Source organism: Anticarsia gemmatalis, chromosome 18 (genome assembly GCF_050436995.1).
Source record: "Anticarsia gemmatalis isolate Benzon Research Colony breed Stoneville strain chromosome 18, ilAntGemm2 primary, whole genome shotgun sequence".
Lineage (NCBI taxonomy): Eukaryota > Metazoa > Arthropoda > Insecta > Lepidoptera > Erebidae > Anticarsia > Anticarsia gemmatalis.
The window spans coordinates 3981372-4002548 of record NC_134762.1 but is presented as its reverse complement, the minus strand read 5'-3'; the positions used below and the strand labels follow the sequence as shown (position 1 = coordinate 4002548).

General features: G+C 35.9%; 2 protein-coding genes across 7 annotated transcripts; both read right to left on the bottom strand.

The window, feature by feature from the left end:
* Positions 1 to 3954: 3954 nt before the first annotated feature.
* Positions 3955 to 9021, bottom strand: LOC142980639 (alpha-(1,3)-fucosyltransferase C-like). Of its 4 annotated transcripts, none has more exons than XM_076126139.1 (3): positions 8863 to 9021; positions 4614 to 5609; positions 3955 to 4407 (listed from the first exon to the last, which is right to left on the bottom strand). In XM_076126139.1, the coding sequence occupies exons 2-3, from the start codon at positions 5516 to 5518 to the stop codon at positions 4143 to 4145; spliced, it is 1170 nt and encodes a 389-aa protein (XP_075982254.1). In that variant the 5' UTR covers positions 5519 to 5609; positions 8863 to 9021; the 3' UTR covers positions 3955 to 4142. The 4 variants fall into 4 exon arrangements, with proteins under 4 accessions (XP_075982254.1, XP_075982255.1, XP_075982252.1 ...); XM_076126140.1 differs by lacking the exon at positions 8863 to 9021 and adding an exon at positions 8686 to 8840; XM_076126137.1 differs by lacking the exon at positions 8863 to 9021 and adding an exon at positions 6298 to 6977.
* Positions 9022 to 11203: 2182 nt separating this feature from the next.
* Positions 11204 to 20023, bottom strand: LOC142980572 (alpha-(1,3)-fucosyltransferase C-like). Of its 3 annotated transcripts, none has more exons than XM_076126026.1 (3): positions 19888 to 20023; positions 13506 to 14583; positions 11204 to 13380 (listed from the first exon to the last, which is right to left on the bottom strand). In XM_076126026.1, the coding sequence occupies exons 2-3, from the start codon at positions 14492 to 14494 to the stop codon at positions 13107 to 13109; spliced, it is 1263 nt and encodes a 420-aa protein (XP_075982141.1). In that variant the 5' UTR covers positions 14495 to 14583; positions 19888 to 20023; the 3' UTR covers positions 11204 to 13106. The 3 variants fall into 3 exon arrangements, with proteins under 3 accessions (XP_075982141.1, XP_075982142.1, XP_075982143.1); XM_076126027.1 differs by lacking the exon at positions 19888 to 20023 and adding an exon at positions 19488 to 19875; XM_076126028.1 differs by lacking the exon at positions 19888 to 20023 and adding an exon at positions 16129 to 16216.
* Positions 20024 to 21177: the final 1154 nt, after the last annotated feature.

Genomic DNA, 21177 nt, shown 5'->3' with positions numbered 1-21177 from the left:
CCCATAATTAATTATAACGTCACTCCAGATAGCGCCTAAGGTGTATTATATACCGCGGATTGCCATTTACAATGTTGTCATTTCTCAAAATTAACAAAATCCCGTAACACTTTGGCCAAAACGGAATCGAGCCTGGGACCACGTAATACCACAGAAGCAGCACTGTGAATCAAATACCATACAGTGGCCTGGTGTTACTAATAATAATACAATAACTTTATGACAAACTAACAGAGCTTCTTATCGTACGCGTTAGGCGGTGCTATTAATTTTAACAAAATGCCGATTGTTCTTTGCTTATGACAAAGTCTGAATCATTGTATCCTCAAATCGTTGCCAATACTCTTGCTAGCTGAAAGGCTATATAGCCAGACTAGGTTAAGCCTGCGACTTCATTCGCGTGGTTTGTGACTCAAGACAAAATGTTCACACAAACTTTCATCTCCTAGTTTAGCCCTTAAGGGGTGGAATTTATTAAAATCCTTTCTTAGCGGATGCCTACATCATATCATCTACTTTCATGCGAAATTTCAGCCTGATCCGTCCAATGAATTGGACTGTGCGTTGATAGATCACTATGTCAGTCAGTCAATCAGTCAGTCACCTTTGAGTTTTAAGATAGATAGATTAACCATAATAAACTTTTTCACAGGCATTTTTAGCTTAATTTTAATGTTAAAGATATTTGTGATCGTGTTTCGTACATCGCGTCAGCGTGACGCCCGGGGGTTTCCGTAATGACATCACTCGATAGGCACTCTCACATCGTTGGATTTTTATCTTACACGTCTCTATATATCGATACCACTTATATTATACGCCATTGTAGTGTGAAGCTGAAGGCTGCTTCTGTTGTGGTTCGATTATCACACGGAGAAAATATATGTATGATGCACCTTTTTGGCTTTGTTGCTGTAAAAGTCCCCGCGACGTAGATACTATTTAATAAAAGATCATTTTAATAAAACAGATCTTTAATCTTTATTTCTTTTACCCAATACTGTCCCACTGCAGGGCAAGGGTCTCCTCCCAAACAAGGGGGAGGGGTTAGGCCTTGAGTCCGCCACGCTGGCCAAGTGCGGGTTGGGATCTTTAAATATTATGGTTATTAATGATCAGTTATTACTTAAGGTAGGGATTAAGGCAATTATTTATTTGTGTCTGTTATAATAGTAGTTCTATGATGTCTGCTGTTCTCTATGGGAACAAGGAATCGACCCGGACACCTCGTGATCAGCAGTCTTATACACTACCAACCGCTTCACAGAGACAATAAAGTCCAAAAATAATAATATTGTCCTAGCCGGTATCCGGCTACAGCGGTCAGTCTCATTGAAACTGGCCAACGATGCAGCACTTGGTTCTATAAACCAAGCAATAGTGTACCTGACACTCTCCATTTCCTTACTCTCACAACCCGGTGGGACGGATAACTGACACGACCAGTGAGAGGTCAGGTGCAGGATCGACGGCTATACGTGCTCTCCGAGGCACGGAAGTCTTACAACCTCATCTTCCTGACTCCGGGCAATTTCTTTCCGGCAAGAAATTCTTAACAGAAAATTTCAGAAAAGACTTTTTGGCCCGACCCAACATTCGAACCAAGAGACCTCTTGTGCGGCAGTAGCACAGAATACCGACCGCACCACAGATGCAGTCATCTATACTTATATTATAAAGCTGAATAGTTTTTTTGTTTGTTTGTTTAAACGCGCTAATCTCAGGAATTACTGGTTCAATGTGAAAAAAATATTTCAATTTTAGATAGACTATTTATCGAGGAAGGTTATAGGTTTTATATCATCACGAGCAAAAGGAGCAGAGTACCAGTAAAAATGTTACAAAAATGGGGAAAATTATGAGCCATTCTCGCTTATGTGACGCAAGCGAAGCTGCGCGGGTCAGCTAGTCAAAAATAAGTCAAGTCCAAAAATATGCCACATCTTAGCCACTTAGACGAAGATCTTGAAAGCAGTTCCCCATTCCTTCCACGTACACATTACACTAGGTACCTACAATGTTGAGACTAACTTTTCTAATTAACTTGGCGGAAGTTTTTTCGTTAGCCCCACAGTTGTGGCTTTGTTTTACTTACGCTGTTATCTCAGGAAACCCGTTATCAGTAGCTACAGTTAAACAATAGCTCATTAGTTTAATAACTTATTCTCTGAACTGAAGTGTTTGCGACAGCTTTATTTTATTTTATCGTATAGTTAGTGTTCAACCTAGCGTCGAAGTTATTTAAGCCGACCGAAAAACGGATGACATTGCTCAACGATTTTTATCTTGATTTACTACAACCAGGACTCACTATTAACGTGCTCTCCGTAGCACAGAGACGCTCTGTGCTAATACCACATTCCGGTCACCCATCTAAGGAATGACCGCGCCAAGATTGCTTAACCATCAAGATCATTTACTGACCAGTGAGCGCTCCACGCGACACATGATTACGAGGTCTCGAATCCCCGATTGGTCACAATTCTTTTGAGTCCTTTCCATTTCTCTTTGTATTGTTGAAAGTAGACCAGAGTTTGAAGCTTCTCGAATTTTGAATGAAACTAGGCTCCGTAAGAGCCTATATTTCGATTCCATTGATCCCATTTCCGTGTAAATCTGGAACCCGTCGATCTCGCACTAGCCAATCGCTATCAATCCGATCTGTTGCCGTTATTTTATAATTGTATTCATACTTACATTTCAAGGATTTTTTTTATAAGTACTAGGTGCCTCGGCGAACTTCGCACCGCCTGATGGTCGATTCTTTATTTTTTCTCTCCGTAAGAACCATCCTCGTATTTCAAGGGATATTATAAAAAAGAATCAGCGAAATCGGTTCAGCCGCTCTCGACATTTGCGCTTAACATGAAATTTAGCGGTTCATTTTTATATTATAGACGTTTTTGTGTATTAAAAAAGCGCCAATTTATTAATCAGTAGACATTGCGTGACGTTTCCTGTGTGAAACACACTGTTGCTACATATTTCGTAATAATGATAACGAACTATAGTCCGACAACATTGTAGAGAGACTTGTCATGCACGATAAATTTGTAATGTTATTAATAATTCTATGTATTTTCATAACAGTTGCACAGTTGACAAAATAATTATGTATAATACGTGGAAAACGTTGTGGGTTTCACATATAAGACTATTTATATTACTTCATAACAATGTAAGTCTGTAACTGTTTGTTTTTCCCTAAATAAATCCTTCTAATATTATTAATGCGAAAGTTTGTGAGAATGTATATAGGTATGTATCTTTGGATGTTTGTTACTCTTTCACGCAAATCCTACTGAACTGATTACGATGACATTTAGTATATGGGTAGCTGAAGACCCAGAATAACACATAGGCTTTAATCCCGGAGTTCCAGAGGGATGCGGATTTACCCGGGAGGGGTTTCCACGTGGACGAAGTCGTGGGTGGCCTCTAGTAAATAAATAAAACAAACTAGCTGTATTAGACAGGCCACTATCAGTTGCATAAGCCTGCGAGTCACTAATGTTCTGTATTTTAAATGTTGTATACCGAAGTATACAATTTCATCACTCTCATAGCCTAGGAGACCAGGTAACAACACAACCGGTGAGAGGTCAAGTGCAGGACCTACTTCGTGGAAAAAATATCAAAAAAATTTGGTTTAACCTAGGGCAGCCTCGAGGCTAGTAACATATCTTATGCCGCGACCACACTAAATGAGCAGCCTCGCGAGGCAATACCTCGGTCTCGCTCATTTCGATTGTAAAGAAAAGAGGCTGAGATATTGCCTCGCTAGGCTGCTTGCTTAGTCTGGACACGGCCATACATAAGTCAAGCCCTTTTTCCATAGAGGTAGGCAAATACCAAAGAAACGAAGTATTAATCAATAATACTTATATCACACATAAAGTTGTGATTTTATCAGATGTCGGTGTACACAAGGAAAATTAAATTAATATTTAGAAATAATATAACGCTACTTTAATAAATTAACATTGAGGATAACTATAACAATCGTATTGGCAAAATCACCATGTATCACCTTTGGTATATTTATAATACATTTCAAAATATTTTAATAAATTATGAAATGATATAATATATTACACTTACTCATATTTATGTACTTAATAGTTATTAATACCAGTTCATTTTCAACATCTACTTTTATAATCAGGGTTCCACCAAGATCTAAATTTTTCATAAACCGTTGTTATCTCCATTTTGGACACGTCGTTCAATGCCTCACAAAGACCACAAACATCTTCGTCTCTCATCGGATTGTGGTATGTATAATGTTGTTTCCATTTAAAAAACTGTTTGTATTCTTCAGGAGATTTTATGAGCCTACTCATTAAGGCAGCTAGTTCCTTAGGACTCATTTTTCTACCATCAATGTAAGAGCCATCAGGGAGAAACCTGAAATGAAATAACACATCATTTTAAATAATTCGTGGTACAGTTTTGTTTTAAACTCTACAGAATCGTGGCTCCATTCTCTACAGTCGCTATTATTAAGCATCGAGAGTTTGACATTTAAATTTACTACAAATATGGTTCCTACGGCGCCCGCTTAAGGCGCTAGTACCGACTGTATAGAATCGTGCTACTGGTTTAACAATCACCTGGAATAGTTAGCTCCTCCATAAACGATGGGAACGAGATCATTCTTCAAAGCAGTTAGTAACTTCTCTGTAACATAATCCTCAGCAAATGAATTCTCTAAAGACATGTAAAAAAAGTATTCCTTCTTCAGCTTGAGGTCACATTCTGCATACTGTTTTCTCGGACATTTAAACGGACCACAATTTCCATACACATCTACGGTCAACCCGTATGGTTTTAAAGCTTCTTGTAACGCTTTCACAAACTCATGCCTTTTACTTCTTGAATTGCAGTTTGATACAAACCAAGCAGCAGCTTTTGTTTTATTTCCTATTTCAGGTACAAACTCATCATCAATTTTGGAAGTATCGTTTATCCAGTGGACGTCACGTTTTGGAGCGACAAATGCACCCATCTTGTCTCTTACAAGTAAATAAGGAATCGGAATATCCGAATCTAATCTGTACGTGGAAGTCCAGTTAAAGAACCCGTCGTATTCCGCCTGACAGAGTGGATAGTTATCAGATGATTCCATATTAAAGTAGATGTATTTCTGATGAATTGATCGTACTCTTGGAAGGTCGTTTATGTTGATGGTTCTTCCGTTAAATGCAATGGCATCGAATTTATTAAAGCTTTTACCGAAGAAATATCTGTCTACAGCCACATAGCAGTTGGTCACAGAACAGTTCTTGTCGATGAATGACTTTTGACCTTCTTGGAAGAAACTTAAAGGCGCGTAGTCTGATTCAGGCCATAATAAAATATACTTGAGATGATTTTCTTCCCACTTAGGGTCTTGGGCTTCAGTTTCAGCTCCATACACAAATGTATACTGTGTGTCTTTAGCGACTAGTTGCACCCAGAGAAGTGAGCATACAAATAATGTACAGCTAAATACAAATATGTATTTGATATTTCGCATTTGCTTGCAAACCGGTCGCAAGCATGTCTGTCCATTCTGCACTTTTGTTTGTGAAACACTTTCGTAAGTGTTATTTTTTCCACTTGAATTCCTGTAAATAAATAAAATAATTTTATAAATAGGTGGAAACACAGAAAATTGTACCTTTTCATAAACCTTAATTCTTCTAACCTCATTGAAGTGTTGGTGGTAATCGGTGGTACGATTAACAGATTCCAGTGTTCGGGAAACCCAGAGATTGTAAGTTTATCAATGTAAATAAGAATAGTGGTATTTACCAAAAAACATATCGGTAAATATTTGGGCAATTCCTTTAGCCTTTGGTTCCAAGATAGTTATTTCCAATCACATATTTTTACACTTGGGTGGAAATACCATTGACTTGTATCTACTGAGGCACGTAATCACATAATGAGTTTATATTATCATTTATAAATTTAATAACAAACAGCGATAAAAGAGGAAATGATTAAATTTTTATCAATTACTGTATTTTAATATAATCTTTGTGAACTTCCGAGAAGTGAATAAATTTTATTCGTTAAAAATCGAACAAGCTAATTTAAAACTCTCTTGTGTTGAAATAACTATCATAATATATATTCTGTATGATTTTATCTATTTATTTATGTAAACATAATTTCTCTGTAAATTAATTATTGTTAATTATTTCAAGAAATTACATTCTCCAACCAAAAACAAACTGCTATTAACTGCCACCAATGACTAAATAATAAGAAAAAAAAATTAAAAATTAAAAAGTAGAAACGCAAACATACCACATTTTATCCAAATACGGAAATAATCGAACTAAATTTCATATTTTATACACAAACAACATGAAGTAAGACCGCACAGTCTGTCTGAACACGAAGTAATGTTTGCGTCATCACGTATAGCCGGTGTTTTCCAATATCCTCAACTGAGTAATTTCAAAGTAAAATGTTCGACTGATCGAGTCTATAGTGAATAAATATAATTTGTATGAGCGCTACTTGTCTGGTGTAAAGTTGAAGCATGACTAAACTTACGCTTCATCACACTGTGGGAGTGATGTGTACAGCTGTGACGTATTTTATCAGCGCCGACAAACTAGCTCCGTCATTATTTTATAGATAACGATAGTGAAAAAAAATGAATGGCATCAATGCACCTGACCGCCTTATAGGAAGGACCTTTTATTAGTTTCGTTTAAATCACGTTAAATTAGCGTTTAACTATACTTAAACAGACATTTATAGTCAAAGTTCCCAAAAAATAGTAAGCGTAAATTATTTTATAAAAAAAACAGTACACATAAAATATTATATTAAGAACGGCCTGTTTATTTTTTTATGTATACTCACTTCTGAGTGCATACTGAATAAGATTTTCATTGCTTTACATAATCGTATGATATTTTTTTCTGGTGAATTGTATGCAAATACTTTTATATTGTCATATTTTTTCTGATTAATTATATAAATATACATACTTATTATAGAGAATTTAATAAAGAGTAAACAATTTTTTAGTAACCATCAGTGTACCTGTATTATAATGAGAGCGTTCGTGCAGGGCATCTGTTTCGGTTCCGAGAATAGTATAATATATGTAGCCTTGGCTGCCCTGTATTTGTTCTTATGGGAACCATCAAGGGCAAATTAGTTTACGTTAAAGTGATACTAACATGAATAAATAAATATTATTGTCCAACTCACACACGGTCATTTGATTCCAAACTAAGCAGAGCTTGTACTATGGTAACCAGATAACTGATAAACATACTTATATAGATAAATTGACAACCAGGCTCAGAACAAATACTCGTGCTCATCACACAAAGATTTGTCCCGGGTGGGATTCGAACCCACCTCACGCGGCGCTACGGTTGTTGCGGAGAAGTGACCACTTTAACCACTGCGCCAAACGTGCAGTTAAAAGTATGAAATATAAAATTAGCGAGTTTTGACGTGTACTCTGAAACGAAGACGATTTGACGCGTCGTCAGAAGCAAGGAGACGTTTCGAGGTGTGCTTCAAAGCACGGAGACACTAAGATCAAACCTATTAAGCGACAAAATTTTATTAGTCGACCAAATTCTTTGACAAAACATGTTTAACAAAGAGTCTAACACTTTTTACTTATTTCTTGACTCATAAAGAAGTTATAGAGTAGCAGAATTTTAAATGCATAGAATTGCATACTGACAGTACAGCTAACATAACTGAATTAAGTTACTCAAGTTTGAGAAACCACAGATTATTAAAAATTTTAAACATTCTATACAGCGGGACGTTGCCCTACCACTGTTTACAATTCAGCTTTCCACAATTTTTGCAAGGAAATCTGATTAGCTGCCCTAACTCCTTAAGAACTATTGAATTCAATATCGAACTGTCGATACACGATAGTACCAAATAAGTAGCATTACATATTTCGGATATACATTTTACAATAGTAAGTAAAAACAAAGGTATACAATATATTATGTATTCTAATACCAAAACCCATTTCCCCTGTCTACCAAATGGGATCAAATTATAGTACATTAAGTACCTAAGAGATGACAGCACTAGTTTGTTTTCAAAGTATGAAAACAGGTTTTTTTTATCCATGGCGATTTTTTGTGATTCCGCCAATTTCAAAGTTGCCAGAAAATTAAACAGTCCTAATGAAATATAAAAAGAGGATATAGCTTTGGCACTTGACACCAGGTTTTTGTTCAATTTCCGAGTGTATTATTGACAGCAAGACAGACTTACCAATAATCACACCTTAAATGAAATAATAATATCTTACATTTTTCTACAAGCAAATTAAAATGTATAGAAATTCAGTCAAAAATTTAACAACACTCGACTATAGGATAGCTAGTATAAAAAGAGGCTAATTCGTTTTTATAACTTTTAAACTCTCGCGTTGCATAAATGTCTTAATATTCTTTCATTCATGATTTTTAAAACATTATAATCAGACAACTTAATAGAGAGTCTTGAAATGTATGTTTTATCTACATAAATGATAACTAAAAATTTTTTTTAGTAGCCGTAGTAATCAAGACCACTGTCGGTTGCATAAGCCTGCGCTGATGTTCTATTCTGAATGATATGCCTCCGCTAGCTGCAAAGTAGCATACAAGGCTCTCTATTAAGTTGTCTGATTATATACAATAACACACATTTTACCTGTTGTTGATAATAATTCGCACACATCACTTTTCCTTGTAACTCTGTATACGATTTACCTACACATTTATTTCTTTTCAATATTTTGATTTGCAAGTTGCAATAAAACATTTTTATGGCATGACTACGATAACAACGGGTAAATTACAAACTATTTCCATGAATGGTTATCCGTACCTTCTGACTGGGTAACTTTATAGCTAACTCAGTAGTATTCGCTTGGTATGAAATCAAATTAACGGATTCTTCGCGAACAACACGACAGGAGTGTCATGTGATCTTTTACTGTGTAAATAACGTATCCTTCCGTTCACAACCGATGTTTGAAGTCAACTAATTGAATCACATCTCAACGAGTAAAAAAAGCAAATTTGTGTCACATGGCTGACGGCATTCTAGGCGCGTCATCGACTTCTAAGGCGCCTGGCACACTTGACATATTACTTCGCTAGTATAAATATTAGTTCGCTACCATAGCTAGAAGTTTACGAAAACGGCAGTCGCGACGAAATGGTTAAAAAACATTTTTTTCCTTTTTTCGACATACATCAAGCTAGTTCCAAGTTAGTTTAGTGCACCGTGCACGAGCAGAGCAGTAATGCTTATTATGAACCAACTTATCAGCTTCAAACGAGTGCTCATACAGAAGATTTGAGCTCAGCCCCTGCTCTGCTCGCACTCAGCTCCTCTAGCGTGAACCCAACTTTGCAAGTATATGAAAGAAAAAAACATGTTTTATGATTTCACAAAAAACGGTTTACAATATACTTAAGACTGATAAGTGTCAAAATCACCTGTGTCAGGAGATGCCGTACTTCCTTAGCTTAAATAAACTTATATATAACCAGCATAATTATACATAAGTAGGTGAACCGGTGGTAGTGAATGCCACTACTGCTTGGAGATCTAACTTTTTTAAAAGTAAATGTCAGCAAACCTGTAGATAGCTTGGGTCAAAAACCTCCGTTACCCGAAGTGCACGTAAATCCGCTATCGGTCATGCGTCTAACCTGGCTAGTCGTGTACTATCTCCTCGTTGGGTTGTCGAAAACAATAGGGCAGATATAGTTTAGTTGTACAATACCAACGCATTAAGCCAGTTTGAATAACACATGTATACTCATATTCGGGAAAAAAAATACTATCTCGTTTACGAGTTTCACAATCTTTGGACAGTCACCAGTAGCTCGATTCTCTACTACTATCGACTACCGACGACCGACCTGTCATCGAAAAATTTTGTATGAAAATCTGATCAGCGTAGTACATTCTAAATGTCAGAATTTCGATACTCGACAGTACAGATTATACAAAATTGCGCTATAGCTAGCTTTTCAAGCGGAATTTGATCATTTTTTCATACAGTTACTGTTACATGAACTATCAAATAGTTTATACGCAAGTGGTTAATAATTTAATAGTAATTTTTGACTTCTTATATAGGATAATTCTACTTATAAACGAAAACACAATGTAATCAATACCATTTCTATCTCCCATCGATTATTTTAAATATCTATAAATAAATTGACATACATTAATAACATTATTGGGTAGTATTGATAAGGTGCCTTATTTGAATGATAAGAAATTATCAGTTAGATCGGTTACTGACTGATAACGTAAGTCCATTAGCGCATATTACCGTTTTAATTAACATACCACATAAAGTTGAAATTACATATTCGATCAATAGTACTAAAAGAACGAGATATTGTTGTTTTTGTCGTTTTGGTCTTGTAGTAAAGAAGACAATTTGTAGGGCAAAAGCAGAGACCATTTTACCTCTTATGATGCGACCAGTAATACTTTTTAATGATTAACTAAATTTTTTACTTTTATTAACAACTTAATATAGAGGCATGTATGCAAAAGCAACGGGAGAAGTTTTACATAATTAAATGTTTAGAATATCAGTGACTCCTGCAGCTGACGGTGGCCTGTTTTATACTGCTGTTTTCTTTTGGAAACCCTCGGAATGATTAAATACATTCAAAATAATTCATACCAAAAATATATAAACCCAGAAATCTGTTAATATTTAAACGGGTAATTTTCTAACTTTCTTTGTTTCTTGGACCAAAATAAAAAATAAATATACTTACGACTCCATGGTCTAATTTTACATAAGCTCGCTTGCACGACTAGTGGTGTTAAATTAGCAAATGTATGTAAAACCCCGGGATAAGTCGATAATCAGTTAATGACGATGTTGCTCTCAAGTGTTGCTTTGGCTTAATAAACTCGATACTTGTTGCCTGATATCATTGTATTGCTTATGGTCTCACAGGTAAAAAGAAATAGAAAGGCTGACCACGGCTAATATTATGAAACCACATGTATATATTTTTCTTGCGGCATTGAAAATAACAATAATACTTATCCTAGGAAATTATGGCAGTATATGCAATTTGTCTCCAAAAACTACTTACTTAGGCTAACTGCTTAAAACTTAGATAACTAGCTATCTCATTATCACGCAAGAGGACTTTAAGGTTTTGAAAAAAAAACAAAACACTATAAAAAACTAAGTCCATGTCATGTTTAAGCATTGTACAACAAACTTAATATAAAATTATTTGGTTAATGTTACCTTTTAATTGGCACTTAACTAATGTATTAGCTAATACAATCGTTGGTAAACTATTACTTAAAACAAAAGCTGCTCCAGCCACAGTAAAAAAACATTTATTAAATAATTTAAAGACCACCATCGACTATTGACTATTGACTTTCGACTATCGACTATCGACTATCAAATATCGGCTTTCGACTATTCGTAGTCAACTATTTACAGCGCTCCTAGCAAATTTCACAAAATGTATTTTTTTCACAGTTAAATGTTAAACGGTCCAACAGTCGCTAGTCATTAGTACACGTAGATTGCAGTAGGTAACGAATTTAATTTAAAATATATCAAGCACTTAGAAATATCACTTATAATCCAATACTTGGTTTACATAGCCAATTGGGTGGTATATTTTAGATATTTAATCATATACATAGACATGATACGAGTTAGGCAACAGTCACCGACGTCCGACTGACATAATGCGACCCAATCAGTAGCTCGATTCTCTACAGTCGGTACTATCGAAAAGTTTGACAATTAAAATGTACTGCCAAAATAGTTCCTACGACGCCCGTTAGAGACGCTGTTCAGATTTTCATACAAAATTTCTCGATAGCTAGCCGGTTGCCGGTTGTCGATAGCGGTAGAGAATCGAGCAACAGTTTTCAGGAAAAAAAGCCTAAAAGAAATTAACTACTGTCACTGCTAACATACTGAAAACATTTCAACAATACGCTTAGGCTATTTTTAAACAACACATAGTTTTAACACTAAAGTTCTTTGGAAGTTGATTTGGAGTCTTAAAGCAATATTTAAAGATATTTGGTTCACCAAACAGTTATCTTAAAATTATACAAAACAGATCACTTTCTGTTCATAAGTACTTAATGTCAGTTCAAAGTATAAAGTTGTGCAGTTTAGGGCCAGTTTTGTAATTCTGAATAAGTATCAGATAGTTTTTAGATTATTTTTGGCAGTTTATCTAACGGATAGTTTATCCAAAACTTATTCATAAATTATAAAAGTGGCCTTTAATATTTTTACTCTACGAAATCGGAATGTTTAAACAACAAAAAATATTAAAAATGTTGTATAAAATAAATGTTAGCATTATCCTGGATAGTTTTGAGTTTGGAATGGAAGAAACAAATTGTTATCCTGTTCGAAAGTAATGGGAAAATGCGTATTTAAGAACTATTTTTGAGTTAAATAATAATTATTATAACCATACCTATAGGTCACCCAGTCCATAATTAAATAACACAATTCATTTAAATTCTTCTAACGCATTTGTTGTTACTTCAACAATTATTAAAACTATCTACGACACACTATTTGTACCTTAAGTTATTTTGACTATATAGTCACATAGTTACACAGCACAAACAATCTTTATGTATATTTAAATAATTATATAAACTTTCATTTAAAACAATCGCATGCCATCACAAGTATTGACTATCCTTGTAAGCATCACACCATATCGTGACGATCAACCAACCAATAATACTATAAATTTCTATCTAGCATCTAGAATAGCTAACGATTTAATACCTATATCTTGCTGCTCCTAGACTGTCAAGAATATTGCACAATATTATTGACCATATAAGCTTTCTATTGTGCTATATTTTCGTCAATTGACATACAATTTTATTGTGCAAGATTATTGCACAATATTATTGCAGGTCTGGAGACAGCCTTAGGCCCTTAGTAGGTAAGGTTACGCAAATCTCCGATACTGAACGATTTTAGTCCTCAAGCCACTACCGAATGGCGAACGTACAATCTCCTCAAGACTATCATCACTGACTATCGAAGATTTTCGTAGCCTAGTTTAAGAAGGGCTTTAAACTAACCAGCATCTTTTCTCATATGCAGAGTTCCACCAAGATCTAAACTCTTTGTAAATCGTAGTCTTCTTCATCATAGCCTCGTCGTTCAGCGCTTCACATATCTTGCAAACATTTTCTACCTCCGACGGATTGTGGTATGTGTAGTGGTTTTTCCATCGAAAATACTGACTGTATTCTTGAGGGAAGTGGGCCAGCCTATCCATAATAGCAGCTATCTGGTATGTGTCTTTCTCCCGGCCATCAATGTATGATCCCGGTGGAAGAAACCTGTAAAAAAATGTGAAGCATGTAGTGGATATGAATATTGTTTGAGCTCTATGATACTTCAAAGGACTACTTGTTAAAGACAAACCAGAAGGACCAATAGTAAGTCTACCTTCATGCATATTTACCTAGAATAATCAGCTCCCCCAAACACGACGGGGACAACGTCATGCTTCAGAGCAGTCAACAACTTCTCAGTCACGTAATCGTCTGCAAACGAGTTCTCCAAAGACATGTAGAAAAAGTAGTCCCTCTTCAATAGAAAATTGCAGTCTGCTTCTTTGTTCCTAGGGCACCTCAATGTACCACAGTCTCCATACACGTCCACGGTAAAGCCATACGGGTACAACGCACTCTGCAACTTTGTTACAAACTCTTGTCTTCTACTTCTCGTGCCGCAGTTTGATACAAACCAAGCAGCAGCCTTCGTTTTATTTTCTATTATATGCGCGAACTCACTCCCCACTTGGTCCATGTTTTTTATCCATTGCATCTCACGTTTTGGACCCACGACTTCACCTTCTTTATCTTTAATGAGTATATAAGGAATTGGAATATCTGAATCTAACCTATACGTGGCAGTCAAATTAAAAAACTCATCGAACACTGGATTGCAAATTGGAAAGTAATCAGAAGACTCCATATTAAAGTATATATATTTTTGATGAGGAGATCGTCTACGTGGGAGGTCATGTGCTCTCATATTTCTTCCGTTGAAGGCTATGGCATCAAATTTGGTGTAGTTTCTTCCAAAAAACTTTCTGTTATAGGCCACGTAGCAGTTAATCATGGAACAATTGTTCTTGAGGAACGATCTCTGTCCTTCCTCCAGGAAGCTGAACGGAGCGAAGTCCGACTGCGTCCATAATAGTATGTATTTGAGGTTGTTTGGAAGATAATCTGAGTTTCGGTATACATCGGAGTATCTGAAGTCTCGTTCGACATTTTTGAGAGCTTCTTGTACCAAGCTGTCGTTAACAGTTTGACCTCTAGTGGCTAGTTGTACACAGATCAGTGAGAACGCGAAACTGGTGCAACTGACTAGGAAGAAAAACTTAATAGAGCGCATTTGTTTTAGGAATAACACCAGGTAGGGGGCCTGGGTACGTGGCGGCATCGCGGCCGCCTCATATTTGGGCACCAAGCAGTGCAGCCTTCAGAGTGCACTCCAATGTTCTCCATGTGTTAATCTTGAGACTGGAGTGCCTGTAAACAAAGAAGAACAATTAGCCCAGAATAAGTAGGTATTAATTCATCGCAAGGTAGTAGAGAGTAATTATTATCATATTATAACTGAGATGAAAAGTGAATAAAACTACTAGACTTAAAATATAATTTTGCAACAATATAAAAGCCAACTGCCTCGGACCAAAAGGAAAAATCAACAAATACCTAAATGAGTGGGATTATAGTGACCAATATTAACGCCAATATTTTATTTTTAGCATACCTACATCACCGACAATGCGATAACATATTAGAGTGGGCACCACATATGCATGAAGAATAAATAACTGATATGAAGAGTTTATTTATAACCTCAATACTGTTTTACATGAGACTGGTTCAATTCTAAAGTTCATGTTGTAAAAGTTTAGAAACAAATAAAATCTGGTTCGTAAAATTTGCATTATTTAGTCTTTGTCTTCCCATGCGGGTAATATAAGCTGTTATATTATTATAGTTTATATGTATAATTATGGACTTTCGTACCTATGTATATTTTTCATTTGTGTTAAATAATTTAATATAATAATGATTAATCCAAACGTTTTATTAAACGACATTTTTGAAATCAATATTGTCAGAAATCACGACATAGGACAACACGCTCGTGAAATTTGACACTCCCGCGGAAACCTTAGCTATGACTATTTACTAATCCCTCAGACAAGTTGTGTGATTACTAAATACACCCAAAAACATCTATCTAAACATGTTTGACGCCTTGTACTCACTTAATTTTGAATTTGGTTTGGGTTCCTGACGGCCAGTTTTTTCAGCAAAAGTAACAGCGAAAGTATAGAGGTAAAGTAAAAATGACAGTCAAATTAGTTTTTTCACGAATTCACTGATAGTTTTATCAAGAAACGGATTAGATTTTACTACAAAAAAGTCCAATAAAAGACAATGGCTTTAGCGGTTACTTTAGATATGTATGAAGAAACTGGTCGTAGGTACTCATAAAAAGAAATAAAACACTAACCCCCGGTTTCTGAGTACATTTAGCGGTAGTCTATCTATTCGATAGCGTTGAAACTCATATAAAAAACGCTATTGAACAGATAAACTACCGTTAAATGTACTCAGAAACCGGGGGCAAGACCCTCTTCACCACTTCTAAATATCTATTCATTGGCTTATCAGATGAAATTTTGACAGTTGTCTTCACACATTTTCGTCACTTTTCTTAGTCAATAACTGGGCACTTATTTACATATTGTGATACCAAATTAACACAAACAATTAACTTTTCGACTTCGAACGTGTGATAAATTTTACGAAAAAAAGTTAAAAATCCTTTATCCAGGCTATAAACTATCTGTGTACCAAAATTCGTCATAATCCGATCAATATTTTTGGTGTACACTTTCGCATTTATAAAATAAGTTTGCATTTTTTAACATTACTTCATTCTCATTCATTTTAAATCCTGTTACAAATACAACTTTACCTACTAGATTTACCCCTAGTCACACACACAACATTCCATAGAAAAACACTTCGGAAAAAAATAAAAATATTTCGTACCGCATTTTCCAAGCAATTTGAACACGATATTCAACACAGAACACCACAGTCGTTTACGAGCACAGCTGCAAGACTAACTAGACTGACAATATACGTCCGACAAATTGATTTTAATTACTCAGTAATTAAAAATGTGAACATTTTATCTCATATTGTGCACTATCACTATACACAGAACAAATGTATACTCTACATAGTTTTACTCGATCGAGTCATGAACTTTACTCGAAGTGTTTACGCGATCGATTAAAAATTTTAAAATTCCTCACATTGTTTTTGACTTGTTGTCGAGCAATGCTGCATGTGAACTGCGCACACACACACACAGACACACAGACATACACACAATGCAGCAAACACAACGAAACGTTTTTCTCAGTATTACACAATTAATATCGCGTACTTAATGTTTAATTAATCCTATCATAATTGAATACTACACAATTTACGACATCTATTGTTAGCAGAGAATACACCTCTTTAACTCAAAGATTTAAAATGACTGAAACATCCCAATGACGGTGATTATAACCAAAATAAAAATGTTATCAATAATTTTATATACAAACATATTGAATAACTGTTGTAAATATGTTTACAAACGAAGAAAGAATTAAAACAACTCCGAATAAATCTCAAACAGAGAAAAATAAACAGATGATTCATTTTGTTGCAGAATCTGTATAAAGCTGAAGAGTTTGTTTGTTTGTTTGTTTGTTTGAACGCGCTAATCTCAGAAACTACTGGTCCGATTTGAAAAATTCTTTCAGTGTTAGATAGCCTATTTATTGAGGAATATTATAGGCTATATATCATCACGCTACAACCAGTAAGAGCAGAGTACCAGTATTAGAGTAAGAGTATTTTCGTGTAAACTGCGCGTGCGCATGTACGCTCGTACGAGTACCACTGACGGAGTACCCGATTCCTTTACGTTTTACCATGATCCGAAAATAGTCTCAAATTTACTCTGCGTCTGTTACATGCGGTTGTAAACTAACGTTCGGTACAAGAATGTTGTTAAAAACAACACGTGGGTACCTAGTTTGTTTTTAATATGTCTCAGCTCAGGCTTTCTTCCAACTATGTTGGAGTCAGCTTCCAGTCTCACCAGATGCAGCTGGATACCAATATTTTACATGGAGCGACTGCCTATCTGAACTCCACAACTCAGTTACCTGGATTATAACACAATACCTCATGGTAAGACTGGATGTCAGACTTTCAAGCTACTGGATACTGTTAACAGAATATCAAATATATTTGAAAATTACAGCCGAGACCCACAATGCAACGTGCCTTCCGAAACACGGAGGAACTCGAAATATATTGGATCACGATTGGTCACCCATCTACAAATAACCTTCGGCAAGCGTAGCTTAACCTCAAACATCGATTTGCGCGGCTGTTGTTAACTAAGTTTAATGTAATTCGCATGTAATTCAGTATTCTGATGCCTAAAACGACCAACTAGGAGCTGGAACAAGAAGTCTACACAACTTTTCTACACCTTTGATATAATACATATGTATATGTAAGTACCCTTCATGCCTATCTATTATCGCGTCAAACTTTGCCCACACGGGACCAGCAGTTTTGGCGTTGAAAAAATAAATACATACTAAATTTCGCTTTTAGAATATTAATAGGAATTTAGCCCACGTGTTTATACTTAACGTTCAAGTGCTTTCATTACACCAGATGGGGTAAAAACAAGTCTAAAATTACGCTTACTTTGTAAATCTATTAGTACAAATAAACAACTCGGTTTACTAAGAACTATAACCTACACAAATTAAGACTTTATTCCACACTAGCTGACCCGCGCAACTTCGCTTGCGTCACATAAGAGAGAATGGGTCAAAATTTTTCCTCGTTTTTGTAACATTTTTTATTGCTACTCTGCTCCTATTGGTCGTACCGTGATGATATATAGCCTATAGCCTTCCTCGATAAATGAGCTATCTAACACTGAAACAAATTTTCAAATCGGACCAGTAGTTCCTGAGAATAGCGCGTTCAAACAAACAAACAAACTCTTCAGCTTCATAATATTAGTATAGATTCACATTACTTGAACATAACCATACACAGAGCTTATACGATGTTTATTAGTAAGACAGTACGAGTATGAAGTATTTCTTTTTTAAATAACTTTAGGACGATACTTATATTAATTTCTTAAAAAAATTAGGCGCTCATAGCCAGTTGCGCTCACCGGTCGGTAAACGATCTGTGGGTTAAGCAACCGTTGGCGCGGTAATTCTAAAGATGGGTGACCGCATGGTGATATTTATGCTGGGCGTCTTCCTGCTTTGGAGGGCACGTAAAAAGTCGGTCCCGGTATTTGTCTAATAAGATAACAGTCGTTAAGCCATGTCAAAGGCCTTCGGGCGGCTTGAACAACTGTGACATTGACGACTAACCATACGACAAACAAACAAACAAAAAAAACTAACTACATGTCTAATAGTCGAAAATAAAAAAAACAAGCGCAAACGAAGACGCATGCGGATATCGATGGCAATAAAATATAAATATTAAGATGTAATGCCAAGATTTAGGTTTTAAATAGTTTTATTTTGAAACACATACAAAAATATGACATGTATAAAAAAACCGCAAGGCCCTTGGGCCACCTGACCTAGTTGTGTACCACAAGAAGGGCTAGAAGGGTGCCTAACTAATTGGTATATCTATGTTATTCAGGTAGATAGAAAACATAATACATAATATATGATATAAACAAGGCCACTATTTCATAGTTATGCTAAAAAACATAAAATAAATTACGGAGGATTCCTTATAAAATCTTACTGCAACCGTTGCTAAGTTACTAAGTAAGATTTAAAATATCTTTAAACTTAAACTGAACACGAAGTAGACGCACAAAAATACAATAAATAGGTAAATAAAAAGATATAGGAATATAATATATTTCTATGTAATTTAAACCCTTGGTATATTTGGTCTGATTCCTGTTGTACAAACTATCAATCATCAGCCTAAATAAAAACAAAAATGAAGTATTAAATAACGGTTCTTTTCATTTAATTAAAAAGACATGGCAAGAAACAATTTCCATAAAATAGATTTTACCAGACGTATTACAGAAGAAAATAAAGCACGATATTGTTTACATATCGTCGTGTGTGATATCAGAACTTGGTCTGCGCACTACCGACCATTTCAATACGTTCATAATAAAACATTGTTTATAAACAAATTAGGCCTTGAACCACTCACTGTTACAATACCGGTTCAGAACTAAAACGCATTCATTCAATGCAAGCCGCATAGAAAGCCCAATTGCAAATACTTGTTACGCAAATCTATGCCTTATTGCTTACAGTACACACCTGTTGTTGTGCCGTCTTTGTCGTCATTACACACCGGCCGGTTGCAAAAGTCGGTAGGAAGCCACTTTCACTAAATACGGAACCACGTTCTCACGCCGGCAGGGTTATAACGCACATGCGCAATGCAGAGACGAGCCATTATGATTATCTGAGAATCGCGTAAACCACGGATCGCGTTGAATCGAATGCTTCTGTATTGAACGTGGGTGTTTGATGTTTATAACAGCTTGTTGTGGTGGAGTCACAGTTGTATCGATGTGATGATGTTGATGTGGAGGGTAGGAGTGTGTGTATCCCGGTTTTGGCACGAGGCGGGGGCCGGGCGCGCTGCGGGCTTAGCGCACGCTCCGCGACTGAGTGTACAAGGTCACTGGTATATGGACGTTACGGGGTGACTCACCTTGTACAAAAAGTGTTCACGACACCACATAGCCGTGATAGACAACGTTCGATTTCACCATAGCACGTAGGACGGTCCGTCACGCACTAAGCCGTACTCACTACTGACGACTCTACGAGTTTTATACACCAAGTTTTTGTAAGACGTTTCACAGTAAACTATAGTGTACACTGGTGACCCGCTTTACGATCTATTCATTAGGCCATTTGTATACGCATGAACAAAGCCGTGATTAGAGGCACGGCTCTATGAACATTGACAGTATTTTTCTATTTTTACATTTATATATGGGATTTCCAGCTACTAAATTAGAAGCTAAGATAATAAAAATGGTGATAAGAGATATAAGGCTCGGCAAAGATAATAATAATATTATACATAAGTAACAGTTCAATGCCTATTTTACGATTCAACTCTTTAGTGTCTATAGAAGCTAGTGCAAGTCGAACTCGCAAACAAAGGGTTCCGTACCACTATCTATGTATATACAACGGGGAAAAAATCACGTCTGTTGTATAGAAGTAGCACTTAAATATTTATTTTGTTTTAGCATATAGTGAAAAAACAAAAATATATCATCTTTGATAATTTCAACTGTCTAGCTATGGGGAAATGAGATACAATCTGATGACAGATAAACAGACAAACAGACGGACACAGACAGCATTTTTATCTTTTGGATAAACACTATAAATGATATCAGCGACCTAGTTTAAAGCTTCACGGCTTACAAATAAGCCGCTCCCAAACTTGGGCATATTATCTAGTAAGTACATATTGCAATCCCTATACAAAGAATTTAGGACGCACACAGATATGGTCTCATACGATTAGAACTTGTTATATTAGATTTCCTATTTTAGAATACGATGCCTTGTCAAAGGCCTCTCGGGCGGCTTGAACAACTTTGACACTAGGTTGACCACTAACCATACGATAAGAAGAAGAAGAAGAATACGATCTAACGCTAGTCTAACGTTAGTATAACAGAAATACTAGTTAATATAGTACAAAACGGTTTATACACGAATCTATGGAACAAAATGACCCAAGGCCAGTAGCACCTAAGAGCTGAATATATTTTTTATTTATAGGTGACCTACAAGGTACGAGAGTTGAAACCACAGCTTAGCCTACCTACCCAGAGGTTGGATCATTATGTTATTCCATGGAGCAATTTGGAGATACATTCCTTCTCTATTTTATATAATAACTAGCTGACCCGCGCAACTCCGCTTGCGTCACTTAAGAGAGAATGGGTCATAATTTTACCCGTTTTTATAAAATTGG

What these genes read in the sequence shown, in the direction of transcription:
- LOC142980639 (XM_076126137.1), bottom strand. An exon ending in GGAGGAGCTAACTATTCCAG is followed by an intron (nt 4,408 to 4,613) that starts GTGATTGTTAAA and finishes ATTTCATTTCAG; the next exon opens with GTTTCTCCCTGATGGCTCTT.
- LOC142980572 (XM_076126026.1), bottom strand. Translation starts at nt 14,494, where the DNA reads ATGCCGCCACGTACCCAGGCCCCCTACCTGGTGTTATTCCTAAAACAA. An exon ending in GGGGGAGCTGATTATTCTAG is followed by an intron (nt 13,381 to 13,505) that starts GTAAATATGCAT and finishes ATTTTTTTACAG; the next exon opens with GTTTCTTCCACCGGGATCAT.